Raw genomic sequence first — 15922 nt, forward strand, 5'->3', positions numbered from 1 at the left:
GCACGCGTTTTTGCCACCCAAGAAGGCAGTTGTATTTTGCCAACCAGGTGGGCACTTTAGCATGCCTTTTTGCCTCCCAAGAGGGCACTTTAGCGCACGTTTTTGCCACCCAAGAGGGCAGTTTATCATGTTTTAACCAGCCAAGGGGGCAGTTTAGTGTGTTTTTTCCACCCAAGAGGGCACTTTAGCGCGTGTTTTTTTTAGCGCGACCGCCCCCTCTGCCCCCCCCTTGTGCACATCACTGTAATAAAGTATTTATCTATCTATCTATCTATCTAAAGTTACAATAAAAAATTTGAAAAAAACGAAAAAAAATACATTAATTAGATATTATTTTAACAAAAAGAACCGTTCACAGTTCAAAACAAAGTGGAAGGAATGTGTAATATTTTGATTAAGGTATGTGAGAAAGTTCACAGAGTGAAGTACTAGGAACATGTGCAATGTGCAGATAATAATCCAAAACACGTTCACATGGAGACTGTTAATGTAGCGGGTTGTGTCTATGGTGCAGGATAGTAGTCTATGTAATGATGGTCCTGGGCCTTGTTGCTGAGGCCATACGAGAAGAAATAATGATTATTTTGGCCTTGATGAACTTCAAGCGCTTGAAATACAATCTCACTAGCCTGACATCGCTAGACCAATCCAAAATAGTCCAGATCCTCTTGGTTCATTTTCAGTTTTGAAGGGCCATTATTAATACTTGCAGACCAGCATGCCTCTAAAATGCAATTGGAAAGACCTACAACCAATCAAAGCAACACAATATGTGTCGTAGCTAAACTGAGCTGGTTAACGTGACAGCAGAACATGCACAGCTCAAAGAGTTCAGCTTGTTAGCTCACAATGAATGCTGTTTTAGGGAAGCTATGGAGAGGTCTGCTGCTTTCTTTGTATTGGTGTTGGTAAATGTTGGTAACCATGGACGCATTCGGACCAAAGTTAGAAGTTAACACAATCAGATGTTAAACTGTGCTGGCAGAATGCTTGCGAAGTTTCACAGGCTAAGGAAAGAAGCTATTCTTCAGTCTGTGGTACAGCACTGAAACAAAGTGTACCTTGTGTCAGCAGTGTAATCTTTTCTAATCTTTTATCCAAAGGGACCAATAGAATCAACAAAAAAATAAAAGTTCCTGTTAGTAGCTTTATGTATATTGTGTTGAACAGGTTAAACTGGTGCAACTGTGGACTAATGATGTTCTGTATAATGTTGATTTATAGTGTCACATAAATTAAGAAAAGAGCCATCAAAACTAGCTAACTTATTTAATTGTCAAGAAACCACACACTTGTATGTACATATACACATATGTGTCTTGTGTTGTGTGTAAATATACATATATATAGCATATATACTACTACATATAGCCTATCCAAAACAACATGACCTTTGTAGTATGCTCGCTGTTTGGTTAGGTTTTTAGGTAAACAATGTGGTTTGGGTTAAAATTATGACATCTCTTAAAGTGTATACACTTTGAAGTCACGCTGACTTTCGCTGACTTTCACTTTCACACTGGACACAAACCGTGGTCTCCTGAATGAAAGCGTTGTGCTTGTTTGACCTGACCGTCTGTCCCCGACTGCCTCCTGCTGCAGAATGTATGGCTCTCTGCAATCATTTCTACAGCTACCACATGTCAACATCTAACAAGAAACTTGCCATCTGCACCCTGAAGAAATGTGCATAAACACTGCATGAGCCCAAGTGCTGGCTTAATGCCAACAGTAAAATGGAGCCCATTGCGTTCTTGTAACAGATCAGACAGTGATTCAGTCACCAGCTTCAACTCATAATGGCACCTGCAGCTAGCAGTGGAGATGATGTTACATTAAGAAGAGAGTTGCTGGATTATAAACAAATGTTAGAACTGAAAAGAAGGACAAATAAAATGTATTTTTATCTCTAAAGGTATAAGGACTACAGAGAGCCTCCTTGGTCAACCAATCCATATGAGATCTCCAAGGAATTCTGGGCGGTGCTCGCTGTCCGACTGGCTTTTGTCATTGTGTTCCAGGTAAGGTGAAACATTCATAAGTACCAAACAGATTACAAATGCTATACATTCAGATAAGTCAGACTGTACTTTGCATTCTTAGATTCCACTAGAAACGTTTCCGCTGCGTTACGGCTCCGATCCAGTTTTGCCCCGCCATTCGGCAACCCCCACCGGTTGTGTTTTGAGTAAGTTGCCAGACCGAGGAGTTCCCGCAATAATCACATAATCACTCACGACCGCAGTTATCGATATGTGTTATAATAACAACAACATGAAGCGTTCCGAACAAAGAATTAGTAGACGAGCTTGTGTTTGTCTGTTTTTTGAGATTTGTGTGCTGGTGTCAGCATGGAGTGTTTTATTTTAAAAACTAACCGGAAGTAATATTATTGTTTTAGTGCGTAACTTAATGTCTGCTCAGAGTGTGTCGTGCACTGGCATCCGCCAGAAATAGAAGTCCTGCGTATTCGTGGGAGGGCTTCGGACTGACGGAGCTGGGACGGAGCTGATACGCAGCGCAGCAGACCTGGTGGAAGTTAACACATAAACTAAAGCAAAACCTATCAGCTCCGCTGGCGTGGCGGACACGTATCTGGTGGAATCTAGGACAAACGCTCCATCACTAACAGATGCACCAATTATTATGCACATTGAAAGGCAGAATGACTTGAAATGCAAATCATACCTCACTTCTGCTTCAGTGTTTGGGTTTTGCATTACACACTATTTAGTCCATTCCTTCTATTTTCAGTATGTTCAGTATGTTTTAAAGGTCCAGTGTATAGGATGATGTGCCATCCAGCATGTCAGGTTGCAAAGTACAATCAAGTCAACAGTGCTCACCTCATCCTCACTTCAATGGCCAGTTATAAATAAAAATACATAAATAAAAAAATTAACTAAACTCTCAATTTCTCTTTGCCAGAATGTTGTGATGCTGATGAGCGACATAGTTGACTGGTTAATACCTGACATCCCTAAAGACATCAGCCTCCAGATCCACAAGGAGAAGATTCTATTGGTAGACCTCTTCATGAAGGAAGAGCAGGGCAAGGTTCAAATCCTTGAGAGCCGGTTGTCTACAGGGGGCAAGGAGAACTGCAGCCGGAGCAACAACAACAACAGTAGCAGCATGGTGGCACACCCACGCTCTGGACTGCACACCAACAGCATTAAAAGCCTCTAATGCTTGTAACAATTCATTCTTAGTTCAGTCTTAGTTAGCAAGCCAAAGACTACTAGCACCGTGCTTGCTCAGGCGAACCTAAATTGATTTTATGTTCTTATTCAGATCATTCCAACAACTGGTAGCGTGGTGAGAGGAGAGTAAAGGTGAATGTGTGGGGCCAATTATGTCGCATTGTGTATGGAGAGTTGTAAAACTATCTCAGTCCATACATATGTTCTCAGTCACACGTTGTGAATGTGTACATAAATCTGTAAATGTGCAAGGATTTGAGAATATGTACAAGAATAATACATGCTCCACTTTGCCACGTGTACGAAAATCCCACATGAGCATACGACAGACTATATCTATAAGAATAAAACTGTACTCAACAAACTCAACTTCTTTTTTTTGTTGCTGAACCTGGAATTTTTGTTTTGTATTTCAATTATATGTATCTAAACTTTGGTGCAGTCCTTTATTAAACAAGGACAATTACAAATTGTAACCCTGAGAAAGGTCTGTGAAATATAATATAATAATATATTATCCCCAGTAAAAATCATTAACACTTCATTTTATGCTGATCTTGTCAACTACTTGCCCACAGCAGGCCAATAAACTGAATGATTGTAAATATGAAACTTTTTCCTGTTAATGTATGGTTGTCCCAAAGCATAGAGTGACACATAATAACTTGAGTGTTGTGTTGCAGATTTCATGGTCAATCGTGGTAGGTTTCAAGTAACACATTTAACATTTATTTGAAAGTACCCCACAGTTGCCACAATAACTACCCCAAAATTGACCATATAATTTAATAGAAATATTATGCTATTTCATATTTGTTCTAATAAGTACTTAATAGCTGGTAATTTCTTTCAAACATTTCTATGAAACTTCCACGTGGTTCTGGCATAACCTCTGCAGGTCAATAAACCACTTATCCATTTCCTTTTCCATCTTCACAATTTTTTTATAGTGTAATATTTAATGTTACCTTGCCCACATATTCACCTGATGTGCATTTCTCATTTCGACATGTGATTTTTTCCCATATCAATCTGCAACATTGTTCTTAATCATTCTTAACCTCTTGTTGTTAAACCACCAGACCAACTATCTGCCTTCTATAACAGTATAATACTATAGACTCATCTATGAGACTGAGCAGTGCATGAGGTGCATCATAATTTTAAAGTTTTATTTTAACTAGTAAAAAAAATAGGCTGACATTGTACAATTAACAAGTGATTTAGATACCCATCAGCTATCAGCCAATTTATAACTTCAGCTCAAAGAGACTTTATTGGTCAAATCTGTCAACACAACAGCCTTAAATCATCTGAACTCAGCTTAAATAAACACTCTGGTAACTCATTTTTTCTGCTGGCAGCATAAGGGCTTTAAGTACTTTAAGTACATATGACGTGTGATTAGGAGATTGGAGGAGTTTTTTAAAAATAGCCCCTGCACTCCATTGAAAATTAGCTTGCCCGAAAACAAAACTACAGTAAATCTTAAAAGTGCCTCTTTCATCGCAATTATGCATTTACACAAAGGTTTGACTCATATTCAATCACAAATAAAGCCTCGGTTGCTTTTTGGCAAGAATTTCACTTTAACATTGTAAGTACGTTTAAATTAGAACAGCTGAACATTTGGCCTATGTATGAGAAACACTGTGCATAACTTCGGCAGCTACCAACGATCACTAGGGTTGTCACTTTTTATTCAAAAATATAAAACATTCTGTCAAACATGGGGTGAAAGTTCATATTTGAGCTGCAATAACTTGTTTAAAGCATTTTTGCTTCACTAGTTCAATTTTTGGGTTGTGCATAGAATATGATTCTGTACTTTTTCAAATAAATAATGGAGCAGAACATGTCCCAGACTGTAGCACTACAGTTGTGTCCAACAGGCCAGCACATTTAAATAAAATAAATGTTTTTAATCTTTTAGGAATCTGCATAAAAATATCAATGTATAAGTTTGGCATTTTCATTTAGTCATGGGCAGATCCTTTTTTTCCTATACAAACAATAACACAGGTAGCAAGGTCGGATTATCCATAGACTGGATTGGGCAAGTGCCCAGGGGCACCAACCATTGACAGCCAGTGGGGGGGGGGACGCCTCATGATACAAGCTTTAAAAATCTTAATCTTACGTAAATGTTTATATTATTCACTGGAAATTATTGAAAAAGGGAGAGTCAGGCGATGTTTTCCTCATGGATTTTTTATTTTTTTTCAAGCTAACTATCTCCCTCTGTCAACCAAAATCTGTCTTCTCTGTCAATAAACTCTATTCAGCTCTATTAAATAACAGGTGCTACAACCCTTAGGTAACGTTAGGTTGGAGGAAAAACCTCCGACCTAACTTTACTAAACTAATTTCTTAACCACAGTTTATCATTTGAATGTTGACTAGGGTCTATATATTAAAGCTGAGATTAATTCTGAAACACATATAAACCCCAAACAGCCCAAAATTCATTTTCTTCATGTAAGACCACGTCTACGGGCTGCTGCTTCTGACTCATTTGGATGTAACACATTGACGCAGGTAGTGATGCGCAGCATGCGGACAGCATGAGAGAGAGAGAGAGAGATGATCCTCATTAACAAGAAGCATTTTGTTTATGCAAATAAATAAATCTGTTTAAACTAGATATTTATATGCTACAAAACAATATTGAGTGAGAGAAAGAGAGAGTGATATGATCCGTTGTGTGATAGTGGAGCGCAGAGTCAGCAGCTGGATTTTGGATTGTTCTGGATTTCAGAGCTGATACGCATATTGTTGTTGTTTCAGTGCTTGACTTCCTGTCTGCTCGGTGCTAAATTCAGCTGAATTGCTGCCTCGTTTTCGAAATTCAGACCAATTAGAGAGCAGTTTCCTCGCACATCACACATTTTGGTCCGCTTGTAAATGCTGCCGTGTGAACACAAACCAAACTCGAGGCAATATGCAACATTGTGACAAGTTGGTCCCTGATTCGGAACAGAGCAAACAAACTATAGGTGTGAAAACGCCCTCATTGGCAGGATTTACAGAATAGCTAGGTCATCCCAACCTGGACAATTCTCTCAACCACAGAGAGAGAGGAATGAAAAGGTAAATACAGCAAGAAATGATCATCATGCAAATCAGTCAGATTATCTTTTTGTTTTGATTTCCTGTCTACAACGTATTGTTAGAGACAACATAAGAAAGAGTGAAAGAGAATCAGAACCCCAGATTCTTATGTTTTTGTTTGATATTTATTTTCAGCCAATAGTTGTGCTAGTGCCAAAATATGCCAATTATTAAATGTCTATCATCACAGTAACTGAACACCTAACAACTTATAATGGTTCCAGTTTGTGTGTGTGTGTGTGTGTGTGTGTCAGCGGGCTGACGATGCAGGGAGAGGACACACACTGTACTGACAACACAGCATTTCTCCACACATCAGTGTGTCTGAACTTTTCAATGATTAAATGCTCAGTGGAAGAGACCAGCGTATGAACACTTGAATGTTAGTTTCAGTCTTTGGCAGACTTTACTTAAAAACAGAAAAAGTAATTAACCCTCCAGAGTCTGGAACACAAATGACAACACGCGACATGAGGAGGTGGTGGGCCTGTTTGATTCAGAACATTTCTCATAATGCTGAGATGTGGACAGTGTGTCTGGGCTCACCCAGTTTTCCACTGCAGAGGTGCCACACCGTCTCCTGACACTGAACCTCTTACAGTAATGCTGATGTCTCACTTGTACATGCTCTTTTCAACTGGAAACCTAAGCCTGGATCAATTATTAACTGGGGGATTACAAACCCCATAGTTTAGGGAAGCACCTGTAGACCTGTTTCAGCCCGTCCACACCTGCTCCTGTTCTCCCTTCTGCTCCTGTCCTCCCTGCTGCTGTCTCCAGAGGAGTTATTCAAGTGTCCTGCTGAAGTTACTGTCTGAAGATTTACAGCAAAACCCATAAAAATATATCATGAATCGCATTTCCCTGTAATACGCTGCATTATTCCAAACAATTGGAGTCTCATCACATTATGCGATCAGCTAACATCACATTAACATCACATTAACCTGTTTTCAGTCTCAGATGTGGAGAAGCTTTGATCCACTAACCTGCTCGTACTAACCGAACTTCAGGCTTCAGAACTATGGAGGACTAAACTTGACTTAGGAATAAATAAATAAATAAATATAAATAAATGTATAGATAAATGCAGAAATAAATAAATTCATAAATAAATGAATGAATAAATAAATGCATGAATAAATGTATAAATAAATAAATGTATAAATAAATACAGGAATTAATAAATAAATGCATAAACAAATTAATTAATAAATAAATGCTGATATAAATGTATAAATAAATAAATGAACGAATGAATAAAAGAATAAATAAATGCTTTATATTTATTTCTACATCTCTGTTCACCTACGTTTATTTATTTCTGTATTTCTGTGTCCATATGTTAATAAGGTAGGAGGTCCTAACCTCAGTCAACAGCATGATTGGTCAAATTGGAGAGCCATACAACAGCAAACGATTCCCGATCCCAAGCCTTGCTCTCTGTAACGTTGTAAACCAGCTCCAGTTAGTGTAATGGCCTCCGCTGGGAGGCCACTGGCAGACCTGCTGCGGGATGTGGCTGACCAGCTTGAAAATTGTGAGTTTCTTCTGTTTATGCCTGTAACAAGTATAGCTAGAAACAGCAGTTGTTGAGCTTAATAATTGAACTAGACACCCAAATGATTTTCACTGCTTTGTTATTTTATGTTCAGCACTGAGCACCGCTAACGCACCAAGTTCCCCTCCTCCGCCGACACATAGCATGACACCCAGACACCCAGTGGACCGTAGGTTTCTACAGGGAACACTCTTTAATTCTTAATCCCATCTGTGGACAAAACTACTATCGCCAGTGATGAGTGATTGATTTAGTGGCGCTGTGCATTAGCTTTAACAGATCACATTGCTATAGTGTCCTATGCTAACATTAACATTAGCCAACATATTTCCCCGGCAATCTCTTTATATTATTTTCAAACATTGAGCATGTCCTCTTCACTTGATCCTAGCCGAGGTTTCAAGACTGTTTGGGCCATACGTGGGAGGGACAAGGACAGCAAGACGGCGATTTGTTGTTGGGCCTGCCAAAATGTATTCCTACACACATTCATTCTGACAAAACGCCGACCTAGTCCCCAACCAAAAAGTCAAAGACAGACTTTCTGCAGCAGGTTTAGGGAAAAAACGTCTTACATTTCAAGGTATGTCAGACATCATGATGACTATTGATTCTTCTCCTGAATCCTCGTCATGATGGCTGCAGAGGCTGGGGTTCTTGGAACATGCTGTCTCCCCTGGATTTGAGGTATCACCAGTACCTTTACCAGTTTCTCGAGAAGAGGGCTCCTCTGGAGCTTCCCTCTGTTCCACTCTGGCTTCAGTGCCATCCAGATGAAAAATGCGTTGTCTGCAGAGATTTCAAATAGGCAAAAAAAATCACCAGTGGCCAGTGTAAGGTCCTCCTTTTGCAGCTGTAGGCTGTCCATGTTGTCCATGACTCCTTTGGTGACATCATAGTCCATGATGATCTCTGGTTTTGATGCTCCTGGCCACAGATTCTCCCATCCCTGCACAGTGTACTCATAAGTACCACATTCTTGACTTTCTTTGACGGGCTGGTCCTGTGGCTCGTCTTCGTTTTGGAACGGGCTGATGCTCAATCTCATCCTCTTCTTCAAAGTCACTGTTAGAAATGTGATTCTCACATTCTGAAACCTCTTCCTCTACATCATCATCAAAAGCTTCTCTCTCTTCCCAAATCAATTGCAAGGCCCTCTGAGCAGAGAATCTTTTGGCCATCTTGATCAGTTGTGCTAAGGAACCACACTGGCAAAGCTATATTTATTGTGTCCCACCACCAATTTGCAGCTGGGAGAGAGTATGAGAATATAAAGATTGGTTCCCACAAGACAGAGGGTAAAATGTGCGGGAATGTGAGATCAGACGTACTTTTGAAACAACGTGTGGGAATGACGGGCAGAAACACAAAACTCACACAAACAAACACATGCAAACACATGCAAACACACACACACACATACTCACACACACACACACACACACACACACACAAACTCACTCTAACAACAGGCCCAGACAGTACAGCATGAAGGTACACAGGACCTACCATTACCCCACTTTTATTCGCCCCGGGTCTAGTGGACCCGAACACCCTGTATGTAATATAAATGTGTAGGGGGGGTGTACACTGTGTGGTCGTTGAAAATGGGTTCTGATATATGTTCTTCACAGAAAATGAGCCAAGGCCAATGAGTTTGAGGTTGAAAAAATGATGAATAGTATAATTTTTCTTTTACTAAAAAATGAAAACGGGTCCCACAGACCCGAACACCATACAAGGATTAAACATGTTGTTATTGCCAGAAAACAGGCTGACTTAATTGTTCCTTTATAATTTGGGTACTTTGGAATTAAGCTTTTTTTTTTAGTTGAACAACCCTGCTCTCAGCAACACATTTACAGTTTTTAGTGGTTGACATAAACATTTTTTCCACACAACCTGCTTTCCCATGAAAAGTTCTTGCACAGATTGAGCAACGGCATGGCTCCTCATGTTCATATGAATCATTTATCACACACTGAACAGCAGAAAGCTTATTCCCACCTGTGAGCCATCATATGTGTAGATAACGGTTTATTCTTGGAACAGTCTTAGCACACAGTAATGGTTTTGATTCTGTGTGAAAGCATGTGCTTCCTCAAGCCTCCTTTATATCGAAACCTTTTGCTACAGACTGTGCAGCCGTATGGCTTCTCCCCTGTTTGAATTATCAGATGTTCCTGCACATGATGTTTCCAGCTAAACCTTTTACCACAGACTGAGCAAATGGTTTCTCTCATGTGTGAGTTCTCATGTGTCTCAGCAGAGATGCCTTCAGGCAAAATTTTCTGCCATACTCTTATAGAACACTACGTTTTCTTGCCAATACTACAGTGACATTTTTCAACAATTATATGGACTTCTTTATGTTACCTAAAAGTCAAAGCTTTCCGAGGTTTCCTTGTCCTTTGTACCTCGTCAGAGCTGTATTTTCGTCTCGGAATCTTGGGGGTTTTCCGCTTTTAAGCTGAGCTGCTCGCTGCAGGCTCTGTCACTCTGTTCTGCTCAGTTTGTCTCTGATGTAATTGTGAGGACTGAGTGGGCGCTTCTTCATCATCATCCTCAACAAAACAGTGACAAATCCATTAAGCTGCTCTCCCTCATGCCAGCTCCAGAGTTCTTCCAGTTCCCTCCTTATATGTGGTTGCTCTGGGTCCACCTGGTTCAGACTGGTCCGCCACTGTTGCCGCTCAAACAGAACCTCTTGTTTAATTACTGACAGTTGTCAAACATCCAAATGGAAGGAGAAAAAATAAGATATAGTGTGTTGCTGTATTAGCATGGATAATTAATCATGGGTGCCACAGTTCTCTAAATTCACGATTCGATTTTACTTTCAATGTTTAGAGTCATAGTTCAGTTCAAATTCAATCAGCACTGACACTGACACCATTAGACAGTGTTATAGCGTCTTGATTTTTTTTTTTATATATACAATTTCATTTAGATTTTTTAATACATACAAGTCAAGACAAACAACCACAGTCTTGAAGATGGAACAAAACAAGACAATTAAGGCCAAGCCAAAAATGAAATAAAAATAAACAAACCATACAAAAACACACCCTGATTGCTCCACATATCCAACACATAAGTTCAATATCAGTGTCGTCATCTAGACCTTCAATATAGAAATACAGCCAAATATCATTCCTCTTTATGGAACACCCACGTCTCAAGAGGGAAAAATAAATAAATAAATAGAAATAAATACATTGATTAATTATTGAAACCCAAGGACTAAATAAATAAAAATCATGTCACCCCCAAAATATTCGTATAAGTACTCAGTGCCTGTAATACTTTTGCCCATATGATTTCAAATTGAGTTGATTCATTCTTTTCCATGGCGATAGTTTTTTCTATGTTAAAAAAAAAAGACATTTCTCTTTCCAGTGTAGTAATGTGGGAGGGTGTGTGGATTTCCAATGTTAAAGGATCAGTTTATTTTATACAACTGATGACAAAAGAATAATCCAACTCAATGGGTACCTCACTGTGTGCTGCGACATATCTTGTAGTATACAAACTGATTGATTAAAGTTAAATCTGACCTTAAATATGTCTGATAGCCAATTATGTATATATTAACCTAGATCCTCTGAATTTTGCTGCAGTCCCAAAAAGCATGGATTAACGAATCTGAAGTTCCACATTTAAAGCAGTCTCCTAATATGTGTGGATTGTATTTATGCACTTTATCCCTTGTGCAGTGGGTTCTGTACATTATCTTATATTGAATCAAACGTAGATTCTCATTAACAGTAATATCTTTCGTCTAATTCCAACAATCCCTCCATCTTACATCAGTGTCCTCTCGTTTTAAATCTTGGCTCAACAAATGTATTCTTGACTGTAACGAACTATCTACAGAAAACGTTTTCTGCAAGAGCCTGTAGACCTTACCTGTTAAATGATCACCTGATTCTGAATCAAATATAACTAAATTCTAAATTCTAAATTACTCTGCTGTCCGAATGACTATAAATCCACAGTTTGAAATATGCTTCTGAGTTGCATATACCTAAGAAATTCTCTATTAGACAAACCAAATTTCTTTCGTACATCAGCCCATGAACTGAGTTTGTTTCCATGAATTAAATCATTTATAGTTTCTATCCCACTATCTCTCCATGTAGACCAGCTTAATGGTACATTTTGAAAAGCTATCCCAGGATTGTTCCATAAAGAAGAATTTTTGGGCACGGATATTGACTCACTCAGAATACCTTTCATTTGTCTCCATGTTGTTCCTAAAGTTCTTACTACGAAATCAACAGAGCTGATTTTATCATTTGAGATAAACTTGTGTATTTTCCACTTGGATCCACTGCTCTTCTATTGTGTTTTTGACTATATGACGTAAGTAAAATGCTTGAGAAGCAAGATAATGTAGTTCTAAGTCCGGGAGGTTAAATCCCCCTTTCAACCATGGGAGATGTAGAGCTTTCCTTTTAATTCTATGATTTTTCTTCCCCCATATAAAGTCTGTCATAATAGAATAAGCTTTATTGAAACATATTTTAGGGGAAGTCATTGGTACTGTTGAAAATATAAATAAGAATTTTGGAAGCCATGTCATTTTAAATAAATGGATCCTTCCTGTAAAGTTTATTGGAAGGTTCATCCATTTTTTCAGATCTGATTTCATATTACTGTGCAATGGAATGAAAATATCTTCATATATCTGTTGCTTATTGTGACTTATTACCAGTGGCGTGCACAGACTATTTGAAGGGCAGGGGCGAAAAAGAAAAAAAGGGCACATACAGCGCGTTTTTGCCACTGAAGAGGGCACTAAGTTCTGTGTGTTGCCGAGGGCACTTTAGACATGTTCATATGTTATACAAATGGCACATTACATAGCCTTAAAACAGACTAACTAGACAGACTACTCAAGCTAATTTGTAGTTAGGATCAGCATCCACGAGAACTGTGTAGATACAACATTGGACTGTGAAGAACACACAGAGACATGGATGTATGAAGGAAATAAAACCCTAGGGGGTCTGGGGGTCCTCCCCCAGAACATTTTCAATTAAGTAGATGCCATTTCCTGTAGTGCATTTTAACACCATATTAGCACCAGATAATCCAAACTGGTTCTGTGAGATATACTTCTGGCTCAATATAGATCAAAAAGGGGCCCAACATAAAAGTCATTGCAACAGTAATGTTTCAAAGTATTTCTTGGTCTTAATAGTCTTCTGGAGTTTAGTGTGTTTTCTTCACCCAATAGGGCTCTGTGATAAAAACACAGGGAACAATACACATTTAAAATATTTATTTGACATCTCAAAAGAAACAAACTATGATGAAGCATGGACATACAGTGGTTTGCAAAAGTATTCACCCCCTTGAACTTTTCCACATTTTGTAATGTTATAACCAAAAATGTAAATGCATTTTAATGGGGTTTTATGTGATAGACCAACACAAAGTGGTGCAAAATTGTGAAGTGGAAGGAAAATGATATATGGTTTTTAAACATTTTTAAAAATATAAAACAGAAAAGTGTGGTGTGCAAAAGTGTTCACCCCCCTGAGTCAATACTTTGTAGAACCACCTTTCCCTGCAATGACAGCCGCACGTCTTTTGGGGTAAGTCTCTACCAGAGATGCACATATAGAGACTGAAATATTTGCCCATTCCTTCTTGTAAAATAGCTCAAGCGTAGTCTGATTGGATGGAGAGTGTCTGTGAACAGCAATTTTTCAAGTCTTGCCAAAGATTCTCACTTGGATTTAGGTCTGGACTTTGACTGGGCCGTTCTAACATATGAATATTCTTTGATCTAAACCATTCCATTGTAGCTCTGGCTGTATGTTTAGGCTTGTTGTCCTGCTGGAAGGTGAACCTCCACCCCAGTCTCAAGTCTTTTGCAGACTCTAACAGGTTTTCTTCCAAGATTGTCCTGTATTTGGCTCCATCCATCTTCCCATCCCATGGATTGAACAGTGCTCTGTGAGATGTTCAAAGCTTGGGATATTTTTTCATATGCTTTAAACTTCTCCACAACTTTATCCCTGACCTGTCTGGTGTGTTCCTTGGGCTTCATGATGCTGTTTGTTCAACAATGTTCTCTAACAAACCTCTGAGGCCTTCACAGATCAGCTGTATTTACACTGAGATTAGATTACACACAGGTGGACTCCATTTACTAATTAGGTGACTTCTGAAGGCAATTGGTTGCACTGGATTTTATTTAAGTGTATCAGAGTAAAGTGGGGTGAATACTTTTGCACACCACACTTTTCAGTTTTCTATTTTTAAAAAAGGTTTGAAAACCTTGTATCATTTTCCTTCCACTTCACAATTATGCACCAATTTGTGTTGGTCTATCACATGAAATCCCATCAAAATACAATTACAATTGTGGTTGTAACGTGACAAAATGTGGAAAAGTTCAAGGGGGGTGAATACTTTTGCAAGCCACTGTATATGTTTCCAACTGAGCTGTGCACTTACAAAAGGCATTTTAAGGAAAAGCATTTCTAAAAATTAAAATAGAATAAAAAATCCCAAATGCTTAGCCTGGCGGGGGGTCAACCTTAAACCTGGTGGAAACCCTGATATGCAATGCTAACCCCACTTTTAATTTTACTGGCTAGCTTTAAAAAGCGATTCCCGCAAGACTTAGCTAGGCTAGCTCCTCAGCCTAGGCTTAAACATGTGATAGGTATCTCTACCTAATAATAGCACTTCCAGGCTACATACACTAGTATTTAGTAATGCAAAATTGGTAACTTAATAGACAGCTTGCTATATTAGCTACCTACCTCACACAGCAGTAGGATGCCGGGTTGCACCTCAGTCAGTATAAAGTCCCCACTGACATGTGACCATTTCAGAGAGAGTGTGTCTCAAATTGAATACTTAAATGGATGGAATGGACTTATTTTAACAACGGGAATGTGTTCTTAAAACCTAAGTTACCATCTATCTAGCTGCTATCAATTTATTCCATCATTTACTAAATACAATGAATCTAACTGACCTAGCCTAAATTCTAAATTGAAAATAAAATCTAGAAAGTTTATTAGCCCATCAGCCGTTTGCAAAAAAGAAATAAATTAATGAATTTAAAAAAACAGAAAATATGGGCTAATGGCCATACAAAGTATATTGAACATAAACAGGGTTTAACTTGTTGAGACCATAAAATGACTCTGGTAAAGCTTGCATGCCTTAATTGGAATCAATATTCTCCATCCAATAGCAGCAGTTTAGTGTGTTTTTCCACCCAAAAGAGCACTTGTGTTTTACCAACCTCGAGGGCACTTAAGCACGCGTTTATACCACCCAAGACTTGAGGGCAGGTTATCATGTTTTGCCAACCGGGAGTGCGCTTAAACTTGTTTTAACCACCCAAGAGAGTTTTTATTTTCACCTAAGAGGGCAGTTTAGTGTGTTTTGCCAATGAGGAGGGCACTTAAAGACGCCCTTTTGCCACTCAAGTGGACAGTTTATCGTGTTTTAACCAGCCAAGAGGGCAGTTTAGTGTTTGTTCCACCCAAGAGGGCAGTTTAGTGTGTTTTGCCAACCAGGAGGGCACTTTAGCACGCGTTTTTGCCACCCAAGAGGGCACTTTAGCATGCGTTTTTGCCACCCAAGAGGGCACATTAGCACGTGTTTTTACCACCCATGAGGGCACATTAGCACGTGTTTTTGCCAGCCAAGAGGGCACTTTAGCACACGTTTTTGCCACCCAAGAGGGCACTTTAGCACACATTTATGCCTCCCAAGCGGGCAGATTAGCACGCGTTTTTGCCACCCAAGAGGGCAGTTGTATTTTGCCAACCAGGTGGGCACTTTAGCATGCGTTTTTGCCTTCCAAGAGGGCACTTTAGCGCACATTTCTGCCACCCAAGAGGGCAGTTTATCATGTTTTAACCAGCCAAGGGGGCAGTTTAGTGTGTTTTTTCCACCCAAGAGGGCACTTTAGCGCGCGTTTTTCAACAACTGGGCCACAAGGGGGGGGCGACCGCCCCCCCCCTTGTGCACATCACTGCTTATTACACATCCTAAGTATTTAATTCTGTTT

General features: G+C 39.2%; 1 protein-coding gene across 3 annotated transcripts in view; it reads left to right on the plus strand.

Annotated features, from left to right (window-relative positions):
- ano1b (anoctamin 1, calcium activated chloride channel b) overlaps positions 1-3815 on the plus strand; it is a 99864-nt gene extending 96049 nt beyond the window's left edge. For all 3 annotated transcript variants that reach the window (XM_030426387.1, XM_030426388.1, XM_030426390.1), the window contains 2 exons: positions 1916-2021; positions 2929-3815. In XM_030426387.1, the coding sequence (XP_030282247.1) occupies positions 1916-2021; positions 2929-3189 (367 nt within the window). In that variant the 3' untranslated portion in view covers positions 3190-3815. The remainder of the gene's footprint in view (positions 1-1915; positions 2022-2928) is intronic.
- The last annotated feature ends 12107 nt before the right edge of the window (positions 3816-15922 follow it).

This window comes from Sparus aurata, chromosome 8 (genome assembly GCF_900880675.1).
Source record: "Sparus aurata chromosome 8, fSpaAur1.1, whole genome shotgun sequence".
In the NCBI taxonomy this organism is placed as follows: domain Eukaryota; kingdom Metazoa; phylum Chordata; class Actinopteri; order Spariformes; family Sparidae; genus Sparus; species Sparus aurata.